Here is a 27116-nt window from a genome sequence, read left to right as displayed (position 1 = left end):
ATTAAACCTGCCGAAGTGCTATGTTAGCCTGTGGGGACCTTCTACAAACTTTTTCTAAGTCTTTACACATCGAATGTAAATCCTTCGATCATATGCTAAAATCGATTTTATTCGACCGTAGGATTGCCAAATTCGGTGAAAAAACTTCTAATTCGATATTCACATTTTTTCAATTCGATGGTCGAATTTCAAAGTTTTTTGTACTTCGGAATTCGACCCTTGATAAACCTGCCCCATACTGTCTCACCTTTTATAGAATTGCCTGCCTTGGTATAAGGTGGTGGAACAAGGCTCTAAAATGTCTGTAAGAGTCTGTGTCTGGGTCACTTTGCTTATTACCCGTTTGTGGCATAACGGAGGGTTCCTTCATTTCAGCAATGCCACGGGCTGAAGCCATAATTTGCCACGCAGATACAAAGTACAGTTCATTTTAAAAAGTAAACTTTAATAAGCTGAATATATTGACACCATCTTAAATTACGGTGTCCATTAATCACATGGTCTGTGATCAGAGAATAAAACAGCAATTACATTTACAGTGTAATAATCCTATTTTATCACCAGTAATATTTATTGACAACATTTGCATCAATAAAAAGTTTATTCACTTTCAGGGAAAGATGAGAATCGATGGGGGGGGGGGGGGGTGTTCCTTTCAAGGAGCATTTAATCTTCCAACACATCCCCATACTTGTTTGTCTTTGCTGAAAAAAGCCAAGGATAAAGACAAGAGTTACAAATGACCACGTTCACAATTACAGATTTAAATATTTAGTTTAGGAACAAAAACCCACAAAAGAAACCCCAAAAACGTTGGAATGATCCTTTTGTGGTGAAACTTTTTCTCTACACCGTGGTTTCTCAATCATTAAGAGATGGAAATCACCCTTGTGATTCAGTTTAGAGTAAATGATTATCTTCTTTTAGTTGCTATTGTCAATATAGGACACTAAACTAAAGGGCATAGTGAAGACCATGTTCCACCCTAAACAAATTGAAACCCCATTTCTGGCTCCATATTTAATAACATGATGGTCCTCAGCTTTTCAGAAGCTTCACTTTGAGCAGTCGACTTTGATGTGATTGGTCTTCAGATTGGCATCAAGTGGGGCCACAAACCTGACTGACGTGCACCAGTTTGGTCAGGAGAAATGGGCAAAAATTTCCAACTACTTATTGAAAGAAGCTCATGGAAAGCTCCCCTAAGTATTTGATTCAAGCTAAATGATTAGAAGACAATAGTTCTAAATACTAACAAAGTATATACGTTGGTCTTTATTAATTAAAAATATATAGAAATAAAGTAAATACCCAAAGCTGACTTAACACAGAAAATGTATGATAAAAGATATGGAGTGGAAGAAAGGCTCCCTCATGGCAGGATCAGATCTCAAGAGGATTAAATTAGGGGATGGACAGTCACCCGTTGCCTTGATAAGCCAAGATCAATCAGAAAACCTACTATTGCAGTGAATTATAGAAGCATGCGCTCAGTATAAAATACTGGACATAATGGGGCTCGCTTATAAACACTGGGTAAATGTGAACCTGGGCAGAAATCCATGGCAACCAATTAGAATGTAGCCGTTGTTGTTCAACCTGCAGATGACCGATATAAAAGCTAATCAGTGATTGGTCGCTGTGGGTTACTGCCCATGTGCACATTGTTTATAAATGAGCCCCAATGTTCTGTAGGGTGCAAGCTCTTTCTTCTAGTGGGAGACTACGTGTTACCTTCTTTTCTAGATGCTCTGTCTTGAGAGGATCTCACGGGAGAGTCTGATCTTTGGGTCACAGCCATCTCATAGGTCTCTCGGTTCCGGTTTCGCAGTTCATCATAAGTCATGGGTTTACGTGTTGGAGCATCTTCAATAAGTGCAGCAGGCTCTGGATGACAAAAACAAATGCAGAGACTTGCAATGTATGATGGGAGCTGTTGGGAAGTATCTTCTTAATTATCCTGTCATTTTTTTTTTTTTCACTTTTCACTGCAAGCCCTATTGCTTTGGACTAAAGTGCCAGCTCCTTTGCGATGATTATTCCCCCAATCTACACAGACAATGGATCTGTTTCTATTAGTCCCCAAGCAGGATCATTACTATTATTTTACAGATATTATTAAAGTGTCTATCCAAGGACAATGTATAAATATATTTATGTAGTGATGTAGAACTAAAAGGGCAGTGCCAAGATTTAAAGGAGAACTAAAGCCTAACTAAAGAAGTAGGTATAATTGTACATTATGTTTTGGGCTTCTGTACTACCCCAAGGCAACCACAGCCCTTTAGCAGTAAAGATCTGTGTCTCCAAAGATGCCCCAGTAGCTCCCCATATTCTTTTCTGCTGATTCACTGCACATGCTCTGTGCTGCTGTCACTTACTGAGCTTAGGGACCCACTCACAGACATAGAATAGAAATGTCACAATATAAGGCTGATTAGTAATTAATACAGATAATTACTACATCGCAGCACAGAAACCAGTGCAATTAGCATCAGAATTTAATAATCTGCCCTGTAGCATCAGCTTATATTACAGACCAAATTCATTTTCTGCTTGATAATTAGTGACGACCCCTAAGCTCAGCTTCTCAACAGCTGCTCAGAGCCCACTGAGCATGTGAGTGTCACAGACACTTTCCAAGATGGTGACCCCCCTGTGACAAGTTTGAAGTCCTGGATCATTGCTGCTATTGACAAGCTGTAACTTTAGGCTGGTGCAATAATTTCAGTATATAAAATCTGGCATTTTAACCATATTCATTTTTAGGGTTTAGTTCTCTTTTAAGAAATCTAGAAGCCTCCATCAATGCATGTGACTGGCAAATGGCCACCACTCTTCTAATCGAAGCGCTTACCATCTACCAACTTCACCAGAGTACAGCCTGTGTGGCACCACACTTAGGGGCAGATTCATTAACGGTTGAATAGTAAATTTGTGTTTTTAAACTCACAAATTCAAATTGGGAATAATGCAAACTTGATTTAAATTCGAAAATCGAGATTTACCAAACCTTCACCCTTGGTGCAATTTGAATATTCGCCACCTAAAACCTGCCGAGTTCACGTAGAAGTTAATGGGAGAGGTCCAGTGACCCATTTGAAGATGTTAATAGCCTTCCTGACATTCGAGTTTTTTTCTGAGAGTTTAGTCGAACTCGATTTGAGTTTTCAGTACGGTCAAGTTTTAGATATTCCATTTTTCTTTATTAAATAACCTCCCAATTGAATTTTGAAAAAAATTCACATGAATTTGAAAATTCGACCTTTGGTAAATGGACCTCCCCGCCTTCATGGGTGACTAATTTTGCAGATGCAACTCTTTAATGAGATGAAGACCGTTCCTGAGCTAGAGTTGCAGCACGTACCTGGAGCAATGTTATCAGATATCCCGGAAGGAGATGATTCGCCAAGAGAAGTGCTGAAAGGGACACTGTCTGAGGTGGAGCCGTACTGACTTGAGTACACACTGGACGGAGGTTCAACCATGTTTGATGCAAAACCACCGGGAGCGGAGGGAGTTGTGGGGTTTATATCCGAAAACTCAGAAGTGCCAGCTGGATATCTGGAATTTAGAATTATTAACATTCAAAGACTGTGATTTAACCACCTAAAATCCAGGGATGAGCATAGTGGATGCCCCTATGTTTGGAAGCGCCCCATTGGCCAGTCATTATGATAGAATCTGCAGTTATTTCAACACAGTCATACAGTTATATGGCTTTTATTTTGGTTTGTGTCATCACTGGGTTACAGCAGTCTGTCTATGTGGTTTACTGGTTATGGCAAAAAAAAAAAAAATGATTCAGTGATTAGCCAGGAATCCATTGCCTCTAATTCAGCAGAACTTAGTACTATATAAGGAAGAATGTGATCTACACCCTACAGCTATTTCGGTTATTGGCATTCCACAATTAATATGATATCTGACCAGCCAGATTTTACACAATTCCCATCCAGCAGGGCTGTCCAAATAGAGACCCGCAAGTCAGATGTATGTGCCTTCCCTGTCTGTTCATGCACATACCATGCAACACGTTGTATAACAAATATTCAGCTACTATATGTGAAAGATCTCAATTCCAGGTTTCAAGAATGGGTGAGTCATGTGATCTGCTGTATTTGCAGTAAGAGCGGGCTCAGGTAAGGTGTCAGAGTCCTATACAGGGCATGAAGCCCTATTAGACGCCTCCAACACTGAGCTATGATGCCAGGTAGGAGGAGAACTCAATCCGAGATGAGAAGTTCAGAGAAATACAGGAGAGTTCCCAATTTAACCAGAAAATATTTCAATAGTAATGTCCAAGCAGCAACTCTACAGCTATATCTGAAAGACAGTTTCCAGCACATTCAAGAGCCAGACAATGACTCCTATGAAGGTCTGAGCCTTTTTGTTGCTCTGGGACAGAAATGCTATATGCAGATTGTCTTGAGTAGTGATCCCCAACCAGCAGCTTGTGAGCAACATATCGACCCCTGTTGCTCCCAGTGGCCTCCTGACTTAAACGCAAGCTTTAGTTGCATAAAAAACATGTATATTGCCAATCAGAGCCTCCTGTTGGCTGCAAGTCCCCATAGGTGCTACCAATACCCAATCACAACCCTTATTTGGAATCCCAGGGAACGTTTTGCATGCTTGTGTTGCTCTCCAACAGGACCCCTGCATAGTTTTACTCCCAATAATGGAAGAATCCCCAAGTGCTATAGAAGCCAATGCCTGGCAAGAATCACTGTCTTAGGAGATGCATTTTGACTCATTTCTGGGTTTGCTATACTTTGTGATGTTGTTAGCTGGGTCAAAAAACAGTCCTTGCACACCTTCCTGGCCTATCTCCCCTAAGGTGACAGTATCTATAAGTGTCTCTTGGCAAGTCTGGTAGTCATTATTAAATATAACCATGAAAGCTCATCTTTATGGGGCTACTGACTGAGGCCTTGTTAATAACCTGTTAAAATACTCCCAGGAGTGCTTAAATTGGGTATAAACAAGGCCCTGATCAGCAGCCCCATATAGATAAGCCCATTCAAAAGTCTATTTGAGAATGCAATTTGCAGATTTTGGTCGTGGTTGTTTGTTCAGGAACTTAAAAAAAGATTTTGCAATAAAGCAAAGGGACGGGCAGTTACGGAAAGCTTTGATTTAATGGAGCAATAAATAAACGGACTCCCTTGTGATGCAAATAAAAGAACTGACTTATCAGGTTTTAGTCTGTAGCTGCAGCTTTGTGATATTCCAAGCATTGTACCAGTGAAAGAACCGCAGAGTCCATACTAAAAGGAACTTCCAGATCCCTCACAATATCTCCGGAGTTACGCAATTTGCAAGAGAATTCAAGTGTCTCGGCTCGGAGATGACACAGCAAACACATTCACACAGCCAGGACTCAAATATTCAGTGGCTGAATTGATTACAGATTAGAGCCGGAAAGGAGACAAGATATTATTAGTTGTTTTTAGTTAAATGGTTTGTTCACCTTCCAAACACTTTTTTCAGTTCAGTTATTTGCAGATTGTTCCTGCGAAATAAAGACTTTTTTTAAATTACTTTCCATTATATATTTTTTACCGGTTTTCCAGAATCTAAGGTTAAAGTTGAATGTTTGTGTCTCTGGTGTTTCAGTCTGGCAGCTCAGTAATTCAGATACAGATTCTGAACTGTTAAAAGTTTGCAACATTTACTTAATACATTTCTCAGCAGCATCTCTGGAGTATTAGCAACTATTGTATCAATTCTAACAGCTGCCTGTAATGAAACTCAGGGATTCTGCTCAGCAGGGACAAAGATAACAAATGTAGCAACTAAATGTATCAATTTAAAAGTTTACAGGGTCGACGACCCCCCTCCCAGAATATAAGAATAACGGCGACACATAGAAAATAGAAAGTAATTGGAAAAAGTTATTTCTGGTGAACTATCTGAAAACAACTAGTTGTTTGAAGGTGAACAACCCCTTTAAAAGGACTTTGTTTCAAGAATAATAGAAAATGATAAAGGAATTTCTGTTCTTCAAAGATAACATTGTAATTTGTTTTATGCTATGTTGTTGATCTTCCTGTGTATGTATGTAACTCGAGCACTGCACTAATGCATGGTTATAACAGTTGACTGTTTGATAACATTGCTATAATTTAAGTTACCAAAAAAAAAAAGAAAATTATAAAGGCAGTTCTGTATTAAGAAATTACAATTTGCTACTCATAATCAGCACTGAAAGGTATCTAACATATGGCCAAATCAAGGGATAAAGCTGCATTTATAATACAGGTATGGGATCTATTATGCAGAATGCTCAGGACCTGGGGATTTGCAGATAAGGGATCTTTGAGTAATTTGGATCTCTGAGGGCAGCAGGGAGGAAACAGGTTGGATAGTGGGGTCACAAGGGGGTGCCTTACAAAATGCTACTCCCCAACAGTACAGCCTTCCCAGAGGGGACAGTAATTGTGAAGCTTACAGGGGAAAGTTCATCCTTTTCGGTTGTGTTAATGACATAAGGATTAACTACATCTTAGTCGGGATCAACTACAAGGTACTGTTTTATTATTACAGGAAAAAAGGAAATCATTTTGAAAAATATAGATTATTTGGATAAAATGGAACTGTGGGAGACGGCCTTTCCGTAATTTAGAGCTTTCTGGAAAACAGGTTTCTGAATAACACATCTCATACCTGTACTTAGTACAAGCCACATTTCTCCTTAACTCATAGTATTAAGCATATTGGCAAAATGATTACAACAGGTATAGAATCCGTTATCCAGAATGCTTGGGACTCAGAGTTTTCCGGATAAACAAACATTCCATAACTGAATCTTCATACCTCAAGTCTACTTAAAAAATAATTAATAAAATGAAATAAACCCAATAGCATTATTTTGTCTGTTACTATGGACTCATGAAGCTTAGTTATCATCAAGTACAAGGTACTGTTTATTATTACAGGCAAATAGGAAAAGGTACTGTTTATTATTACAGGCAAATAGGGAAAAAAAATTAAAAACTGAATTATTTGATTAAAATGGGAGTTTAATGGATATGGCCTTCCCGTAATTTTGAGCTTTCTGGTAGGTTGGTTTCCAGATAACAGATCCCGTACCTGTACTATGCAAATGGATAATGCAAAAAAGGGGAAAGCTTGCATAGCCCCGGTCTCTTCCTGGCAGAACAGCTACGGATTACCATGTGAAGGTATTGGAGGTCAGCGACCCCCTCATCCAGTGGGAAATTAAAAGACTGCTGATCCTATAATCCCTTTGCAACACAGAGAAGAAAAGTAACAACTACTTTAAAAAAAAAAAAAAAGTCCCTATTTCCCTATTTCATAATGAATATTCTGACAAAAGGGATAGAAAGGGAGAAAGTTCTATTGGGGCTACAAAAGCACTGGGAGTTTTTATTATGTGAAGGCTGGAGTAGTATCTCTGAAGATACATTTATATTCACATTGTATTGATTGGAGAGGGGGGATTATATATTAATGCCTGTTTATGCTAAATGAAAAGCTTGTTTGACAAGTTAATTTTGCATGAATTATTGATAGGTTGGATACATTTAAACCACGTTATTCTTAAAGCATGAATTAGTGATGCACATTAAAGCACTGGTACTTTATGTACTTGTAACCGAGAAAGATTTAAGAATGGACTATTATTTATCGAGGGATTAATTATAAAACATTGTACAGAGTATTTTGATTATTTATACCTTCCTTTATAGCATACGCCAGTTGATCTGGAATGGCTAAACCTAAACTATTAGGTTGAGGGAGCTCTAATAAAAAAAACACACTATTTAGCAAATTGATTTAGTAAATATAAAATGCGTTTTGGCAGGGGCTGTCTGGATCATTTGCTTCAGAAAGGAAAATTCTCCCTTCCTCTGATTAACCGTATAATCTCCACAACTATAGCTAGAAGTTTTGGTCTCCTTGTACCTGCATTTATACTTATGTTATCCACAATACTGCTCGAAGTAACGGATTATCCACCGTTGTGGCATTAGAATGCAGATGAATGACTGCAGAGAAATATGGGGACTCCGATTAAATTTCCAAATATGGGGACTCAGATTAAATTTCCACTGCAAATATACGGACTCGATTGTCTCATTATTTACAGTCTGCTTACAGGAGAATCACCCCGTTACAGGTAGCGGATCTGTTATTTGGAAACTCACTATCCAGAAAACTCCAAATTACGGAAAGGCCGTCTCCCACTTATTATAATCCACATTTTTTAAAATGATTTCCTTTCTCTCTGTAATAATTAAACAGTATCTTCTACTTGATCCCAACGAAGATATAATTAATCTTTATTGGAAGCAGAACCAGCCTATTGGGGTTATTTAATGTTTACGTGATTTTCTAGTAGTCTTACAATACAAAGATCCAAATTATGGAAAGATCCGTTCTCTGGAAAACCCCAGGTCCCGAGCATTCTGGATAACAGGTCCCATACCTGTATATGTCATTATTTTATTATTATGCCGAGGCCTGCCTAGCTATCTGTATAACAAAGAAATGATCCCAGTGGTCAGAACCTCTATCTGAAACCCCTTGCAGAATTCTGAGGCCAGGGCTTTAATACATCACTTTATAAATACAGGTACGGGACATATTATCCAGAATGCTAGGGACCTGGGGTTTTTCGGATAACGGATCTTTCTATAATTTGTATTGTTATACCTTTTGTCTACTAAAAAATCATATAAACATTAAATAAACCCAATAGGCAGGGGTTGCTTCCAATAAGGATTAATTATATCTTAGTTGGGATCAAGTACAAGGTAATGTTTTATTATTACAGAGAAAAAGGAAATCATTTTAAAAAATTTGGATTGTTTGGATAAAATGGAGTCTATGACAGCCTTTCCACAAATCAAAGCAATGGGTTTCCAGGTAACGGACCCCATACTTATACACATAGGGGCACATTTACCAAGGGTTGAATTTCGAAGTTAAAAAACTTTTTAATTTGATACTTTGATAGTTGAAGTATTTTTTCAATCGAAAGCGGGCGTTTACGATCGAAGTAAAAATCGTTTGATCGATCAAATCGCTCGAATCAAACGATTTTACAAAAAAATACTTTGACTACTCAAAACTTAGCCAAACACTCAGAAAGGTTATAGGAGGTTCCCCATAGGCTAAACAGCAATTCGGCAGGTTTAAGGTGGCGGAATGTCGAAGTCTACGTTTTTTAATGAGACAGTACTTCGATTTTCTAATGGTCGAATTTGTGAAGTATTTTTAATCTAGGCCTATTCGATGGTTGAAGTACCCAAAAATTACTTCGAAATTTGACATTTTTGAATTCGAAAATTCACTTCGACCCTTAGTAAATGGGCCCCTAAATGTTTATAAAACAAAGTGTGCTAGAAACAGAAAACGTGACAGTGTTAAGCATTAAGGAAAATTATTTTGGCAATAGTATTCCATTAAAGCAAAAGAAGAGCAGTATACACCATTCTTAGCAATTATATTTTTCCTTTAAAAATAAATGTAAAAAAAAACTTGTACAAATATTTAGTAGTAAGTTTAACAAACACCAGCTGCAATTTATTCAGCAGAAAGAATACCAGTAAGTCTGGTTTGGGCTCTTACTCACATACTGTCAGGTGGATGGGTATGAGATTGTGTATAACTCACAAATGCTTTAAGTTTTAGCTGTTGTTTTTTTACTGGAATTTGTCCCTATAAGAAGGATTTAGCTTCTAATTATTTTCCCTCTGTCAGTATAAATATCAGGCAAGAATACAGTTTATCCAAAACCTTCTGTCGAGTGCTTGACTAGTGGTCAGATTGCATTTTTCTCTTCATGGGGGAATATCTCTGCTGGATCAACTGCTGGCCATAAATGTGCTTGCCAAACAAGTGCATCTCTCCCTGATATGCCTACCTTAAAGGAGTTGCTCGCCTTTAAATTAGCTTTTAGTATGATATAGAGACACTTTGCAATTGGTTCTCATGTTTTATTAATTGTGGTTTTTGAGTTATTTAGATTTTTATTCAGCAGTTCTCCAGTTTGCAATTTCAGCTATCTGGTACTAGGGTCCAAATGACCCTAGCAACCATGGACAGATTTTAATAAGAGACTGGAATATGAATAGGAGAGGCAACACAACTAATAAACAGTAACAATAACAATACATTTGTAGCCTCGCAGAGCATTTGTTTTTTTCTGTGATCCCCTTCAGAAAGCTGGAAAGAGTCAAGAGAAGAAGGCAAATATTTCAAAAACTATAAAAAAAGAAAAAAATGAAGACCAATTGAAAACTTGCTCTCAATTAGCCGTTCTATAATATACAAAAAGTTAATTTAAAGGTGAACCACCCCTTTAAGGTGGGTGATATCGGGCTGATCTGATCGTGGGCCATAGGGCCCAATGATCGGATAATAACGGGAGGTCGGATCGAGGACCACATTAACAAACCGATGTGATCATTGATCCAATGGGATTTTTAAGCCCGGCCAATCAACATCTGCCCGACTTTTGCCAGATAATGATCGGGTACACTAATTAATAGAGGTAATGTGGCATTAAAGAGCGATCTCTTTAATTGGTCTGGAACTCACATTAAATCCCTAAAGGTCCTTTTGAGGATAACAAAACAGTAATAAATAAATTAATTAAAGGTATTTGGAGACCAAATTGATCTGAATGTATAAGAATTTTATTTTGCTTAAAAAAAATTCATTTAAAGGAACCTAACATATAACAATATAAACACACAAAAAGATTTTTCAAAATAATTTAGGTAAGTGGTCACTTAAAATCGCAGTTATAGGAATTTTCCAAATCTCCTAGGTTGTCATGAGTGACAGTCCCCCAGTCTTGCAATAACAATTATGTAGAGCAAAATCAGTGTGAGTTACATTTCTCCAACTTGGGAGTATTACGGTGTGAGTTATAGTTCTCCAATTTGATAATCAAGTAAAGGTGGCCATACACGTTTAGACCAATTTGACAGCTAATCTGCCCGTGTATGGAGGCTTCCGACTGGTCTTTCCGATCGATATCTGGACATGATAATCCGATCGTTCGGCCGATATAGCCCTGCCATTAGTGGCATATTGGGGAAAAGATGTCGCCAAACGAGCCATTTTATAGTTTATGGCCACCTTAAGAGGTAATTTCCCCAAATGGGTTGTCAGGCTTATTATGTGGAGATATATGTAGTGTATTGTGCCCCATACACTGCCCGATAAACTGCCGACTCAATCTGTCTGCAGTTTATATCTCAGTGTAAGGGGGCCTTAACATGGCAGCACCTGTTTATTTGTATAAACGCCAATAGGCAAAACAAAAGGCATCCCACACACAAACAAAAAGGCTATGGGCTCTTTCAGTCTATCTATAAGGATAAGCACAAATGAAATAGAATTTGCAGATGCTGGCTGGTGGCTATACGGAGGCTTGGAACGGATGGTTGTGCTGTGCCAAAGAGTGACGTCATTTGCCTTGTGCATAACAAGTGTGGCCTTGCATTCTAGGATCAAACTGAAGTGCATGTAAGAGGATGGAGGGCTCCTGTGAGAGCGGAAATTGTTGTGTTATGTGCTGAATTTGCTATGAGACCAGGTCACAAATGGAATGACATCACCATAGCAAGCAATCAGCAGGGACGAGAAACATGTACAGGGCAAACAATGGCTCTTCCTCTTGCTTTCTTCAAAGCACCTTACAGTTAACCCTTCAGGGGCCCAGATACTTACAGCTACTTGAAGGCACCATCATCCAAATCAAGAGTGTTGCAGTTTGCAGGAAAACCTACGTGATTTAGTGATTGAAAATGTCTTGATAACCTGCTTTTTCTATGTTATTGCACACATGCTTCAAGCTTCTTTCTGCCAGTAATGTGACTGTAGTTCTTTCTCACCCAAAATAGTCAATGGTCTGGCATGCACCATAGTAACTGGGCTGAATACTACACAGGTAGTGACAAGCTGGAAGGAAGCAGGTAGCCATTTACACTACAGGAATAGGAACTATTATCCAGAATGCTTGGGACCCGGGGTTTTCCGGATAATGGATCTTTCCGTAATTTGGATCTTCATACCTAGAAAATCATGTAAACATCAAATAAACCCACTAGGCTTGTTCTGTTTCCAATAAGGACTAATTATATCTTCGTTTGGATCAAGTACAAGGTATTGTTTTATTATTACAGAGAAAAGGGAAATCATTTTAAAAAATGTTGATTATTTCATTATAATGGAATCTATGGGAGACAGCCATTCCATAATTCGAAGCTTTCAGGATATCGGGTTTCCGGATAATGGATCCAATACCTGTACTAGAATACTGGCTACACCTTTTCCCAAATAATTGTTTATCAAATGAAATAAACTGTACAGGTGTCCTCTTTTTATACATCCACTTAAAAGATTACATACTAAACTGTACATCTGCTGTGTTTCCTATTATAGGGGAAGGTTGTAAGCAGAGTGCAGACCGGCCCCAGTCTTATTCTTATTTTGATACGCATATATGCTCTATGGTGCAAATAAAGTCAACATTAGCGCTCAAGAGCTTGCACTCAGATATGCATTTGTCCAAACAGACCTCTTTAAAGAAACAGTATGCGTGAGATTGTTAATGTGTGAGCACTATCTAGGGTAGGATTAAAGGGTATGTTTGCCTTTAAATTAACATTTAGAATGCTGTAGAGGGTGATATTTGGAGACAATCTGTAATTGTAATACTTTATAATAAACCTGACTCTATGCAGTGAAATTCCCCAGCATTTCTAGCATTATTCTATTTTAGACTTTAGTTCCCCTTTAAGAGAGCATACATCACTGTATTGTTTGCAGGGTAGGCACTCAAAGAGCAAATCTTCCATGCAGTTGTAGTTAAAAAGTATTTATCGAAGTAGAAATAAGGATTACAGTCTAACGCGTTGGTGTTCTCACAACACTTAATCATAGGCTCCATGATTAAGTGTGAGCCTATGATTACGTTTGTGAGAACACGAAACGCGTAAGGCTGTAATCCTTATTTCTACTTCAATAAATACTTTTTAACTACAACTGCCTGGAGGATTTGCTCTTTGAGTGCCTACCCTGCAAACAATACGGTGCTTACAATATTGTCTCATTTTTGCCAAATGATACAGCTGATTGGGTTTATATGTGCACTGAGGATAAATGAATAGTAATCAACTGCAACTCAAGTACACACTGAATCACCGGTGACCTGTAAACATGGAACCTAGAGTTTTGCAGAGTGCCAACATCCTAGATTCTCCCACCCATGGCATGTAAATGATCGTCAGGATGAATAAAAGAATTTGCATAAACGTTACTCCATCAGCTGAAGGATAACATAAATGAAAGTATGGAAGCCATGCAGCTGCAAATCACATTGACAAGTTGCAAAGCTATTTGTTAGAACAAGTTACATCAGCCAGCAGCACTCCCTGTTCTGTAAATAAACTCATTGTGCTGCTACTTCCTTTCAGGGTTGACATATTTCAACACTAAGCCCTTTGTTTGGGCAAAAAATAGTAATTAGAAAAAAAAACGGATGGGAATCAGAAAATATGGACTTTCAGCGCAGGCATGCCAAACATCTGCCAATGAGCTGTTTAACTGACAATGCTGGGATTTAAGTAGCATACCTCCCATACTTTAGTGCCCCCAAAACAGGACAAATAGAACACGCCCTCAGAGCACCTGTTACACCCATAATCGGGGTGCCATTCAGTGACTGGGGAGTGTCCCACAGAAGATAGGACATTGCGGAGGCAAGAAGAAAGACTGTTCAGCGTATTATCCTTCATCTGATTTTAACTACAGCTACCAGAACACACAGTTTTTGGCTGGTGATGGTGCTGGGAATTGCACATGTGATAGGTGCAGTATGGCTTACCTGTTATTGACAGTATTACTGTCTAAATGTGGGACCATCTTCTGCACTGACCTTAAAATACAGCCCTTTCATACTACCGAACTGATATTTTGCAGGTACAGTCCATTCCCAGAGACCACTATCCCCACTGTTACTATAGGCACCATCTCTCCCTACTATACCTGCTATCCCACAGCCACACTCCCTTCCCAGAGAGTATTATCCCACTGTTACTATAGGCACCATCCCTCCCTACTATACCTGCTATCCCACAGCCCCTTCCCAGGCACTATTGTCCCCACGGTTACTATAGGCACCATCTCTGCCTACTATACCTGCTATCCCACAGTCACACTCCCTTCCCAGAAACTATTATCCCACTGTTACTATAGGCACCATCTCTCCCTACTCTACCTGCTATCCCACAGTCACACTCCCTTCCCAGAGACTATTATCCCACTGCTACTATAGGCACCATCTCTCACTACTATACCTGCTATCCCACAGCCACACTCCCTTCTCAGAGACTATTATCCACTGTAACTATAGGTACCATCTCTCACTACTATACCTGCTATCCCACAGCCACACTCCCTTCCCAGAGACTATTATCCCACTGCTACTATAGGCACCATCCCTCCCTACTATACCTGCTATCCCACAGCCCCTTCCCAGGCACTATTATCCCCACTGTTACTATAGGCACCATCTCTCCCTACTATACCTGCTATCCCACAGCCCCTTCCCAGGCACTATTATCCCCACTGTTACTATAGGCACCATCTCTCCCTACTATACCTGCTATCCCACAGTCACACTCCCTTCCCAGATACGATTATCCCACTGTTACTATAGGCACCATCTCTCCCTACTATACCTGCTATCTCACAGCCACACTCCCTTCCCAGAGACTATTATCCACTGTTACTATAGGCACCATCTCTCACTACTATACCTGCTATCCCACAGCCACACTCCCTTCTCAGAGACTATTATCCCACTGCTACTATAGGCACCATCCCTCCCTACTATACCTGCTATCCCACAGTCACACTCCCTTCCCAGAGACTATTATCCACTGCTACTATAGTTACCATCTCACTATTCTTGCTATTCCCCAGCCAGAGTCCTTTCATAGAAGCAATGATTTTCACTATTACAGTCACCACATCACCCTATTACCAGCTGCTGTCCTACTTGTATAATCAAGGCATTTCTGATATCTCCAACTACTCTTTGAGGTTTTACAGGCAGAGGACGGGAAAAGTTTTATGCAGACAATCACATTACTACACAGCTGAAATAAAACACTGTACGTTCCCACTGACAGACATGTCAATGCAATATAATGCAGAGATAGGTGTGTTGGTATGTATCTTACTGTGTTGGTAATTTCCGATAGCCTTGACGTAGAGCTTCTCCCAACGGGGAATTCTCTAGTCTCTTGAATTTTTCCTGACAGGTTTTCATGTAAGAAACTTTTCCTGCTAAGTATCCACATATTCCTGCAACTTAAACAAGAAACCACTGTTACACAGTCTATTTAAATGGCATATTAGTGGAGTAAATTAAATGTTTTTCTTTAAGCAACAAAAAAATTAAGCATTTATTGGACTGCAGCCCCCAGAATTCTGGCATTCTTCATTTTGTAAGAGCTACAGTTCATCAACTGCTGGATAAACTTTACTACAGCCAAAATGTGGAACCAGTCCTTGTTAAGGGCCAATGGCAGCAGTCTGAATGGTTATACACAGGCTGATATAAACTGCCAACTCAATCTCTCCAGCCAAATCAGTAGATTACTGGCCTCTGCATGGGACCTTCCCAAAATTCCACTAGATAAGGCAGGGGTCCCCAATCTTTTTTTACCCGTAAGCCACATTCAACTGTAAATAGAGTTGGGGAGCAACACAAGCATGAAAAAGTCCCTTGGGTAAGGGCTGTGATTGGTTATTTGGTAGCCCCTATGTGGACTGGTAGCCTACAAGAGGCTCTACTTGGCACTATACTTAGTTTTTATGTAATTAAAACTTGCTTCCAAGCCTGAAATTCAACAATAAGCCCCTGCTTTGAGGACACTGAGAGCAACATATTGCTCACGAGCTACTGGTTGGGGATCACTGAGATAAGGGCTGCATTGGGCTGTTCAGGTAGCCTATTTCTGATGGACCTGCACAGGCTACCATTAGGACTGATCATAGTTCTGAGGGTCAGCCTGATATGGAACAGCATGTGAGTGGCCAAATTGGGCAATTATCCTCTCATATGGTGATGTCAATAAATCAGTGAATGCTTATATGTATATCCAGGGTTAGGTTAAGATGCCTGGAAAAGAAGTAGGGAGAGAGACACCAATGCTTATATATATATATATATATATATATATATATATATATATATATATATATATATATATATATATATATATATATATATATATATATATATATATATATATATATATATCCCAGCAGATGACGGCACACCCAAAAAAATGTAGCAAAATGCAAAAGAAGTTAAGTTAAATCAGGTTTATTATGATCCAACGTTTCAGCTCCATCTTGGAGCTTTCGTCAGGGATGGAGCTGAAACGTTGGATCATAATAAACCTGATTTAACTTAACTTCTTTTGCATTTTGCTACATTTTTTTGGGTGTGCCGTCATCTGCTGGGATATATTTATTTATTTACTTTACGACTGGCACCCAGACATTGTCCATTTGAATGGATGTGCGTCCCACTATCGCTCTGTGTGTGTGTATATATATATATATATATATATATATATATATATATATATATATATATATATATATATATATATATATGTAATTGTTATGTACTAAAGGGACCCTGAATCAGCCTGAAGGCCAATTAGGGGTGAGAAGTGTTGCCCATGATTCCCGTGTTACTAGTCTATGTGACTATTAAACTATTGTTAACAGACAATGCTGTGATTTTTGGATGGAATGTACTGGGCGAGGCTTAAGATATTCAGAAATGTGCCCTGGTTGCTCGATCCTTGGGTTAAAGGCCTAGAATATTATGTTTTACTGGACTTAAAAAGAAAGAATTGCTTTAATTATTCCCTAAAGGGTCCCACACTTTCTAATTTGTCAGGACAAGAATTTTTGCACTGAAGGTGTTGGCAGCTATATAGAATAGCTATTCCCAGATACTAATGCATGTAGGTGATTATGGAGCTTCAGAGAGTACAACATTCATATAAAACAAGTATCCTACTTACAAGCAACTTTTGGTAAAGAGCCAAATCTTGAAGATGTAGTAAGAAACCCTAAAAATGAAACAGAACTATTATTACTTAGGAAAAATACACATTACAGCAATAATAGTGATAACAGGCTCATTTTGAAATATGCTTTATTTTAACAAGGGTGACGACTCCTTGTTTGTGCACCATCAGTCATTATATATATATATACACAGACATGTCAATGCAATATAATGCAGAGATTATATATATATATATATATATATATATATATATATATATATATATATATATATATATAGGCTTTAAAATATATATATATATATATATATATATATATATATATATATATATATATATATATATATATATATATATATATTTATACTATATAAATCCTCCCCAGCCAGCAATCAGGCTTTTAAAGGAGAGATATTCCCAAAACAAACGCCCAATTTTAAAAGCATAGGATCACCACTAGTTAAAAGGGGGGGTATGGGCTGCTACAACCACTTAAGCTATGCCACAGCTCCTGGCTAAATATACAATATCAAAACAGGGGGGTTGTGGGAGCACTCTAAAGGCTTTAAAGTATATATATATATATATATATATATATATATATATATATATATATATATATATATATATATATATATATATATATATATAATAAATGCTATTGCATATGTACCCAAAACAGGGGTTATTTTGTTACAAAGTTATGATCATAAAATTGATAAGCCACCATCCTATGCTTTTAAAATTGGGCGTTTGTTTTGGGAATATCTCTCCTTTAAAAGCCTGATTGCTGGCTGGGGGATTTAGCCCTCAGTGAAAAACAGCGTTCAATGGACATTGATTACAGGTAATGCTAAAATGCACATAAAATATAAAACAAGTTAGGGACCGTCATTCGGGGTTTACCTTGACGTGGTATGGTGGCTTATCAATTTTATGATCATAACTTTGTAACAAAATAACCCCTGTTTTGGGTACATATGCAATAGCATTTATTATACTTATATATATACTTTAAAGCCTTTAGAGTGCTCCCACAACCCCCCTGTTTTGATATTGATTGTGTGTGTGTGTGTGTGTGTGTGTGTGTGTGTGTGTGTGTGTGTGTGTGTGTGTGTGTGTGTGTGTGTGTGTGTGTGTGTGTGTGTGTGTGTGTGTGTGTGTGTGTGTGTGTGTGTGTGTGTGTGTGTGTGTGTGTGTGTGTGTGTGTGTGTGTGTGTGTGTGTGTGTGTGTGTGTGTGTATATATATATATATATAAATAACTATATCTATATATATAATGCACCGAATACACTAGTTGTAAAAGATTCGGCCGAATATCGAACCATATGTATAATAGGAGAAAAAGAACTGTGCATGCAGCGAGTAGTTAGAAGTTGTTTGACTTGCATGTTTGTGTGATGAAGTTACGTGATTTTTTGGATTCAGAGCCATGAATATCCTGAAAATTATATCCTTATAAATGGCTCTTAGTGATGTCATCAGTTTTAATAATTGACCTGTATAAACTTCCATGGAACTGCTCAGTGACTTAGAATATCTCTGTATTTTACAACAGAGGGTACATGATTCAATAAATATATGATATGTGGATAAGACACCTATTATCGAGTAACAAGGTTAGATAAAGAAGACCATAGTACAGCAGTGTATTTCTCCTGCCACTCTGTACACTTGGTTTGAACCTGGAAAATGAAAGCAGCCCCAACCATTTTTTTCCTTTTAGTATATATGTTAATGGAATTATTGAGATCATACATATAATTATACTTCTGCTGGCATTCATTACAAGCTCTAATGGTGCTAACGGTATTAGCTGTAAACAGAGCTATCCAATTATTTGCACACAGGATATACACCTGGATATCAAGTCATGGGCATACTCTGGATATACCCTGAGGTCACCAACTGTGCACATACTAATCAGGCACTATTCTGTTCAATCACTGGTTATACACCTATAACCAACTGTGTGTACACACTGGCTATATAGCAGGCTATGCGAATCATGGGCGCACTCTATCTCTGCCTTGGGTTATTTAAAAAATAACACACACTATACAATGTTTGCACGGATCTGACTGCCCATAGAATAACTGATAAAGATACAGCTGCATGTACATTACACCACTTTGCTGAGAAAGTGACCTATATTTTTGTTTATTGAAGTTGAAAACAAAGAAAGCAAAAGCTTATTAGCACAGCCAAGGGTGCTAATTAGAAAGAACCTTTAACTAAACTGCAAACAAAAAAGGGCATGCACTGCCTATAGCTTTCTAAAACCATAAAATAAGTTTTCCAGCAAACTACTGTTAATGTAACCAGTCTGTTTTTGACATAAACCAAGCAGTGATATTATGGCATTGCTGATTGTATGTCACAGACACTTGAATATTTATACCGGTATAAATGGCGCCAATTCAAATAGCATTAATGCAAACAATACGAAGAAGGAATAGCACAGGAAGACAGACCTTTATATTTAACAGACTGTTTATGAAAGAATAAACAGAAGATAATCCTTATTTATAATAACTGCATAGTTTCCCTTTATAGTTTATACAGAAGTTAGAAATTTGACAGGTACAAAACAGTGACTAACTGAAATCAACACCGTTTAAAGTGCCTCTTCTCTCCTTTCAGTGTAGGCAGAGGGGAACTAACCTTGCAGGACAAAGTGCAAAAATACTGTTTAGGTCACACTGGGAGTGAAATAAGCTATCTGAAATACTCTGCCCGATTTCAGCCCGACCGCTGGCAGCAGCCACCTCTCTTTTCCCCATTGAATTGGCTCGACACGATCATACTTCGGCTTAATTTTCCAGTATACATTGATGAAACATTTTTAGTAAATTTTAAAGTTATTTGGTAATGTTATCGCTATTGATGGTAGAGTTTGACTCCTGGTTCTAAGGCCGAGGCTTATTTTCTTTAATTATGCAAAAAAATCATAATTTGGTGGAGTACTCCTTCAAAAATTGCAGTGTGCTTACATTTTAATAAAATAGACTAACAGATTTTGTTTTATTATACACAAAATGATGCAGGGTTTCCGGGCAGAGGATAGTTTGCCCATTTATGGAACCAACTCAAGTGAAATGAAATTGTTTCTTACATACAGCTTCACTGTTCACCCATTTGCCATTGAGAGAGATAGAGAACTAATAGAAAGTGTATTTATGTCAACATTAATCGAGTCTCTTATCAGTTCCTATATATGAGTGTATATTAGTGAATATAAAAAGAGTCCATTTTAAAGAGATTATGATATAAAGCATAGTAGATTATGTTTACAGAAGGCATATATATGATTATTTCTGTTTGGCACCAAACTCTAGCTACATAAATATTCGAGCACGCTATTTTCACACTGCAATCCATTTATCTTGATTTTGACTGGGGTGAGTCATTTTATTTTATTTTTTTTTTATAAACATTGTTAAATGCACTACTCATTTTCTCTTATTTGTAACTAAAGCATACACAAGCAGCATTAGCAGGGCTGCTTGTGTGTGCCTTTTCTCTGCCATTATTCATGATGATTTGCCCAGTTGTGAAGCCAAATACACAGCACTAGAGAATATCAGACCATAAAGCAATAAAGTTTGTACCTCTAGAAACAAGGCCCTGTGTAACAATCATGCTTACCGCTGAGATGGGGAGAGCTGAAATCAAAATAAAAAGACAGTTAGAAGTGCAAAGGAAGTTACTGTACATCGAGCACAAAAAATAAAATTAAGAAGTTATTAAAGTGAAGCTAAAGGCTCCAAAGTGTAGACATTCTATTAAAAACCTTTAAAAAAATTCTACTCTATTGTATATAGCCATTATTTAATTAATAGCATTTATTAGATACCACACCTACCTGCGCTATGGCTTAAAATACAGGGGTGACATATGTACTTTTTTGCAATGGGTCTGCTCTAACAGAGCATAAATGCCTACCACACTCAGTTCAACAGGATTAGAAAGTAGGCTGTCAAATGCAGCCTGAGTTGGCACATGTTAGAGCCACAAAACGCTATTACAGGTATGGGATCCGTTATCCGGAAACCCGTTATCCAGAAAGCTCAGGATTACGGAAAGCCATCTCCTATAGACTCCGTTTTATCCAAATATTAAATAATTATTTCCTTTTCCTCTAAAAATAATAATAATAAAACCGTAGCTTCTACTTGATCCAAACTAAGATATAATGAATCATTATTGGAGGGAAAACCAGTCTATTGGGTTTCTTTAATGTTTACATAAATGTCCAGTAGACTTAAGGTATGAAGACCGAAATTACAGAAAGATCCATTATCTGGAAAAACCCCAGGTCCTGAGTATTCTGGATAACAGGTCACATATCTGTACATAAATATACATGCGTTTGTGCTATTGGAAAGCCTTTACTATCTGACATATGCTGATTTTGTGTATTTACATAAATTACTTTTGCAGGTTCTCTTTAGCAGTAAGTGAAATGTGCTAGCAGTAATCTCCCCTGCTGCTGTACTGCCATTGTTGAGGATAATGCCAGCTATTAGGATTAAAAATAGCTATATGGCTTGATATGATCCACAAATGGTGCCTGCTAAGGAATCATTCAAAGTCACTGGCGTACTGCCGTACTGGAGACAAAAAGATTTGTGCTGGATAGTGGCAGGTGCAAATGTGGGTGCAAGGTGCACTGTAGGAACTTTCAACATGTTAAAAAGTAAACCAGCATTATTAAAGCTTTAGCAAATAAATTGTATTTTTAAAAAGGGTATAGTTATGTTCTTATAGTATCTCTTTAAAAATAACCAAGCCCTTTAATTTTAGCTGTGGACCTTTATAGACTGCACTCTATTTAAGGATTAATGAATAAGTGCTATAGTAGCTTTACAATTTTCTCTTTGTGACTAGCAGCTTTATATATATATATATATATATATATATATATATATATATATATATATATATATCTCTATTGCTTTTGCTACGGACTAGTTGTATCAGGCTGCAGGCTTGTATTTTTCACCCAGCAACAAGACCATTCAATTTAGAGGAGCTTACTGTTTCTATAAGAAGATCTAGATTAATCCAAAAGGACACGAGAACACAGTAATACTAATAATCTTCTCCTTTTCATGCTGCAAAGTTATTAGATGAAACCTGGGCCTCACATAAGCAAGCGGTTTTAACACTGAAATTACTCATCAGAAATGATCAGCTGACAAACTTCTGCTGAACTACCACTATTGCAGAACATTTCTCATGGGAAGGAGCACATTTCATCAGATATCTGCGAATGAATGGTTATTTATTCCTGTGTTGCTACATGTCTCACAAACAGCCCACCCCCCTCGTCAGGCTTGTGGCAGGATGTAGTAATTTATAATTTGCAATGATAAGATTATTACACCCATCATCATTATATTCATAGTTAGTTACAAAGGTCCTTGAATTCTTGAGTAAAGTTCACATAGTAACAGGCTTACAAACTATAAACGGTCATATAGGTGGTTAGTCAGTTGCAGTAAGCCTGTGTGGGGCACCTGTTGTTCCAATGTTCTCCAATCAAGACTTATGATAATTAGGGGGCCTATTTATCATGCTGTGTAAAAAGTGGAGTAATGTATTACCAGTGATGTTGCTCACAGCAACCAATCAATTAGATTTCAACAGTTATGGTCCCCATAGACACGACGATTCTTCTTGCCGAACGACCGATTTTAGGGAAGCCCGACCGATCCTTCGAAATTATCGTGCGGTTAGTGGTATTCGAACGATCGTACATCTTACGATTTTTCGTCCGACATCTGTCGGGAAATTGATCGGCCAGGTCAAAAAATCTTTGTCGGTCCCAGTGCAATCTCTCTATGTTTGCAGGGCCAAGCAGGCAGCTCCCCTTTGTTTTCCTGGTAAATTGGTCTTTTTAGTTGATGGTAGATTCGTACGATCGTACGATCGTTCTGAGAAGATCGTGGTCTCACGATCAGGATCTGATCTTTTAAAAATCTCAACATCTATGGCCAGCTTTAGAAAACAAAAGCAAAGATCTGATTGGTTGCTATGAGCATTTCATTTTTTACACAGCATGATTAATAGGCCCCTAAGTGTGTGAGCAGTTGGATAATTATAGTGGGAACAGACCCTGCAACTGTGCGGGGGCCCTGGAAGGATAGGCAGGAGGGTGACTGCATGTGCTTATTTTTTTGGCTGGGGGCCCAGGGTCATGTGATTATGTCGGTGACACTATTTACCAGTATGGCTGCAATTTCATTGTTATAATTCATTTATACTCTCTGCTCTTTTCAGTCTGACTTTCACGTCACTTCCTGGTTGCTTGGGTCAGAAAGCCAAGCAACATGATGGCAGTTAAAATGTCAGTCCTATAAATATTTATTTTTATTTATTTTTAAAGGGAGTTCCCTTTCTAACAATTGTTTATGGTTTGGAGTGGTAGTCTTACATAATACTTACATCTGTACCAAAAACTTTCCTCATTACATTCTCTGAATACACTTCGCTCTTCTTCTGTGGGTACGTATGCGACCCCCGGAGGCTTTTATAGGAACAAAATTGTTAGAACGTTAAAGGGATACCATCATCGGAAAGAACAAAAGCAATGTCTAATAACGTATAAATCAGTGTCATTTTTAACTTTATTGTTGGAAACATTATTTACCCTTTTGCAGGGAGGAATCCATTTCCTGGTCATGTGACAACAGAAGCCCTGTGTAGCTTTATGGCAGGGGTTAGAGATATTTCTTCAGGATCAGAAAGTTATTGTGCCATAAAAAATTAGGAACAACTACTTTTAACTAAAGGTGTACTTACATTTACTATGCTGCCTAACATTTTGGACATAAAAATATTTTTTTGACCATGCACATTTTTGTAGCCACACCCCCTAATTACCAAGTTGATTTTACAAAAAAGTTTGAACATATTTCTGTGATTTTTTTTTCAGTTATTATAGTTTTGCTAATGAAGGTGAATTGCTCTTTAAGCTGCGAGTCTAACTTTTCCAAAGGGACCTGTTATCTTATATTGTTACAATAACTTATTTGCTTATATCGAAATTGTTACAAAGTATCTTATCTGCAGCTGTGGCTGTTCTGGGCTCTCTGCCAAAAAGCCAATTAAAGGAGAAGGAAACCTAGTCGGCGCAAAAACCCTCCCCCCCTCCCGTGTGTTGCCCACACTCCCTCCTCCCCCCTGGCCTACCCGTCCCGCTGGGCAAATGCCCCTAACTTGTAACTTACCCTTCTGCGCGGGTCCAGTCCACGGAGTTCACAGACGACATCTTCTTGCACGCGATCTTCTTCCTGCTTTGAACGGCGTTTTGGCGCATGCACTGTAGGAGCATTTCGCCGGTACGGATCTACTGCGCATGCGCCAAAAGTCACCGATTTCACTTCGTGACTTTTGGCGCATGCACAGTAGATCGTACCGGCGAAATGCTCCTACTGCGCATGCGCCGGTCAAAGCAGGAAGAAGATCACTTGGAAGAAGATGGCGTTGGTGAACTCCGTAGACTGGACCTGCGCAGAAGGGTAAGTAACAAGTTAGGGACATTTGCCCAGCGGGACAGGTAGGCCAGGGGGGAGGAGGGAGGGTGGGCAACACACGGGAGGGGGGAGGGTTTCTGCGCCGACTAGGTTTCCTTCTCCTTTAAGTTAGAAACGTTGTTTCTCTTTCTGGCTGTTCAGTGCAGAGAAAAACTGGAATTTCCAGTACAAATGTGGGACTGCGGGTTGAGCTGTCAAAAGAGAGACTGTCCCTCTAAAAACGGGACAGTTGGGAGGTATGCGCTGCTGCTTGGAATGCCTCGGTCTGAGTTAATAAAGACAGAGAAAGAAATAAGAAAGCCAGCGAGACAAAGCAAAATGATGAATTGCATGAACTGTACAGCACTTATATATGTATGTACACAACCTATTTTTCTCTATGTTCAGTGTTCACTTTTGTATTCATTGGTGCTAAACCTTTTTGAAGGGTGAGGGATGTTGTCAAATAAACTTGTCCTCCCCTGAAAAACATACACTTGCAGTTTTACTTTACATCAATAACACCTAATAGTACTTAGCTAGCGTTACTATTTCTTAATAGGGATGGGCGAATTTGACCCGTTTCGTCAAAATTTCGCCGCCGGCGAAATGTCATCGACGCCCATTAAAGTCTATGGGCGTCAAAAAAATTGACGCGCGTCTTTTCATTTTGACGCACAATGCCATATAAGTCTATGGGCGTCATTTTTTCGGGGAAACAAGGTGAAAAAAATCCACCCATCCCTATTTCTTAAAGGAAAATGTATAATACTGCCGAAAATAATAAACAGAATAGCCATCAAGTAACCAGTGAAAGCAGAATAAAGTTAACAAAAAATCAGAGATGTTTGCCATGTAATACTGTCAATGACAGTATTACATGGCTGTTTGATTATACAGTTAAAAAACCATTGAACACATATAATTTATGATCCATTATATCGACATACTTTGAGCTATAGCAAGCCAAAAATAAAAGCAAAATAATCAAGAATTCTACAACTAAGCAAGTACAAACAGGAAATGGTGGATAAAAATCAAAGAGCCTAGAAACACAGTTCTCTGCACTAACATTTTTTCCCAACCTGCTACTGCACCCTTGTATATTTTTGCACCCAACTGGTAGTATATTGTAGGCAGTGATATTCTGAGACATTTTACAACTGGTCTTCATTTATTAATTTTGGTGATTTATTAATTATTTAGCCTTTTGTTCAGCAGCTACCTAGTTGCTAGGATGCAAATAACCCTAACAACCAGTCAGTAGTTTGAATGAGAAACTAGAATATGGATAGGAAAGGGCCTGAACAGAAAGATGAGTAATAAAAAAAATTGCCCCAACCACCCAATAGAAAGTGGGAAAGATCCAAAAGAGGAAGGCTAATAATTCAGAAACTATTTAAAAAAAATACATGTTAAGAATAGTTCAGGAAAAGGTGCTAGGTAAAGAATTCAACTTGCATCGATTGCATCAGTGCAGTTACCCCATAGCAACCAAATATCCTCTAACACCTGACAAATGAAAGAAAACGAAATATTGAGTGGTTCCATGCTACATGCATTTGGTGCAGTCAAAAGGGTTGTTCACCTTTAAATTAACTTTTAATATAATGGAGAGAGTGATATTCTAAGACAATTTGAAATTTGTTTTCATTTTTTTTTTCTGGTGGTTTATGAACGATTTAGCGTTTTGTTCAGCAGCTCTCCAGTTTGGAGTTTTAACCGCTACCTGGTTGCTAGGATTCAAAGTACCCTAGCAACCAGGATGTGCTTTGAATAAGATACTGGAATATGAATAGGAGATGGCCTGACTATAAAGAGGAGTAATAAAAAGTAGTAATAACAATAGGTTTGTAGCTTTAAAGAGCATCTGACTTTTAAATGAAGTCAGGGACCCCATTTGGAAGCTGGAAAGAGTCAAAAGGCAAATAATTCAAAATCTATAAGAAAGAAAAATGAAGGCAAATTGAAACGCTGCCGAGATTTAGCTATTCTATTACATAAAGGTTAGCGACCCTGCAGGACAACAGGAAGAAGATCCTGCAGTTGCCCTTGGTGTGAGCCCTATGCTCTGGCACTGGCAGTCCCCTAATGACGCGCACTCAGTGTGGTACCTGCACAGTCCTATGCTGTGGTGGCTGCTGCGCGTCACTGAACTCTGAAGGTGCCATCAGAATGTGAACATCAGCTAGCACAGTCCTACACAAATAATATGACCTCTCGCCTCCTCCAACAGAGACAGCATGAAACTCCAGTCCGGAACAGCTTTACAACCCGGAAGGAGTGTGTTAAAGTGGCATTCTATTGGCCGCACTACTTCCGGGTAGCGGCACGTGACAGTTCCGGCGTGTCCTGTTGTGTTATGGCTCTGTTTCCTGTAAGGAGCCCCATGCCCGGCGTCAAATGTTTCTGTGGAATGTTAATTATTACAATAAATATTATTTTATTTAGTTTTCGTTATTGCACGAGTCGGGAAGTTAAAGGGTCAAATC

General features: G+C 38.4%; 1 protein-coding gene across 1 annotated transcript; it reads right to left on the bottom strand.

The window, feature by feature from the left end:
• Positions 1-428: 428 nt before the first annotated feature.
• ociad1.L (OCIA domain containing 1 L homeolog) lies at positions 429-26879 on the bottom strand. Its single transcript, NM_001197091.1, is given in 8 exon segments — positions 429-704; positions 1735-1887; positions 3368-3564; positions 15231-15360; positions 17097-17144; positions 20716-20769; positions 23555-23636; positions 26739-26879. Coding segments are annotated over 8 exon segments (759 nt in total). The 5' UTR covers positions 26796-26879; the 3' UTR covers positions 429-666.
• Positions 26880-27116: the final 237 nt, after the last annotated feature.

The sequence above is a fragment of the Xenopus laevis genome, chromosome 1L, assembly GCF_017654675.1.
Source record: "Xenopus laevis strain J_2021 chromosome 1L, Xenopus_laevis_v10.1, whole genome shotgun sequence".
Lineage (NCBI taxonomy): Eukaryota > Metazoa > Chordata > Amphibia > Anura > Pipidae > Xenopus > Xenopus laevis.
The sequence above is the reverse complement of the archived record's forward strand: the minus strand, read 5'-3'. Positions and strand labels throughout refer to the sequence as shown.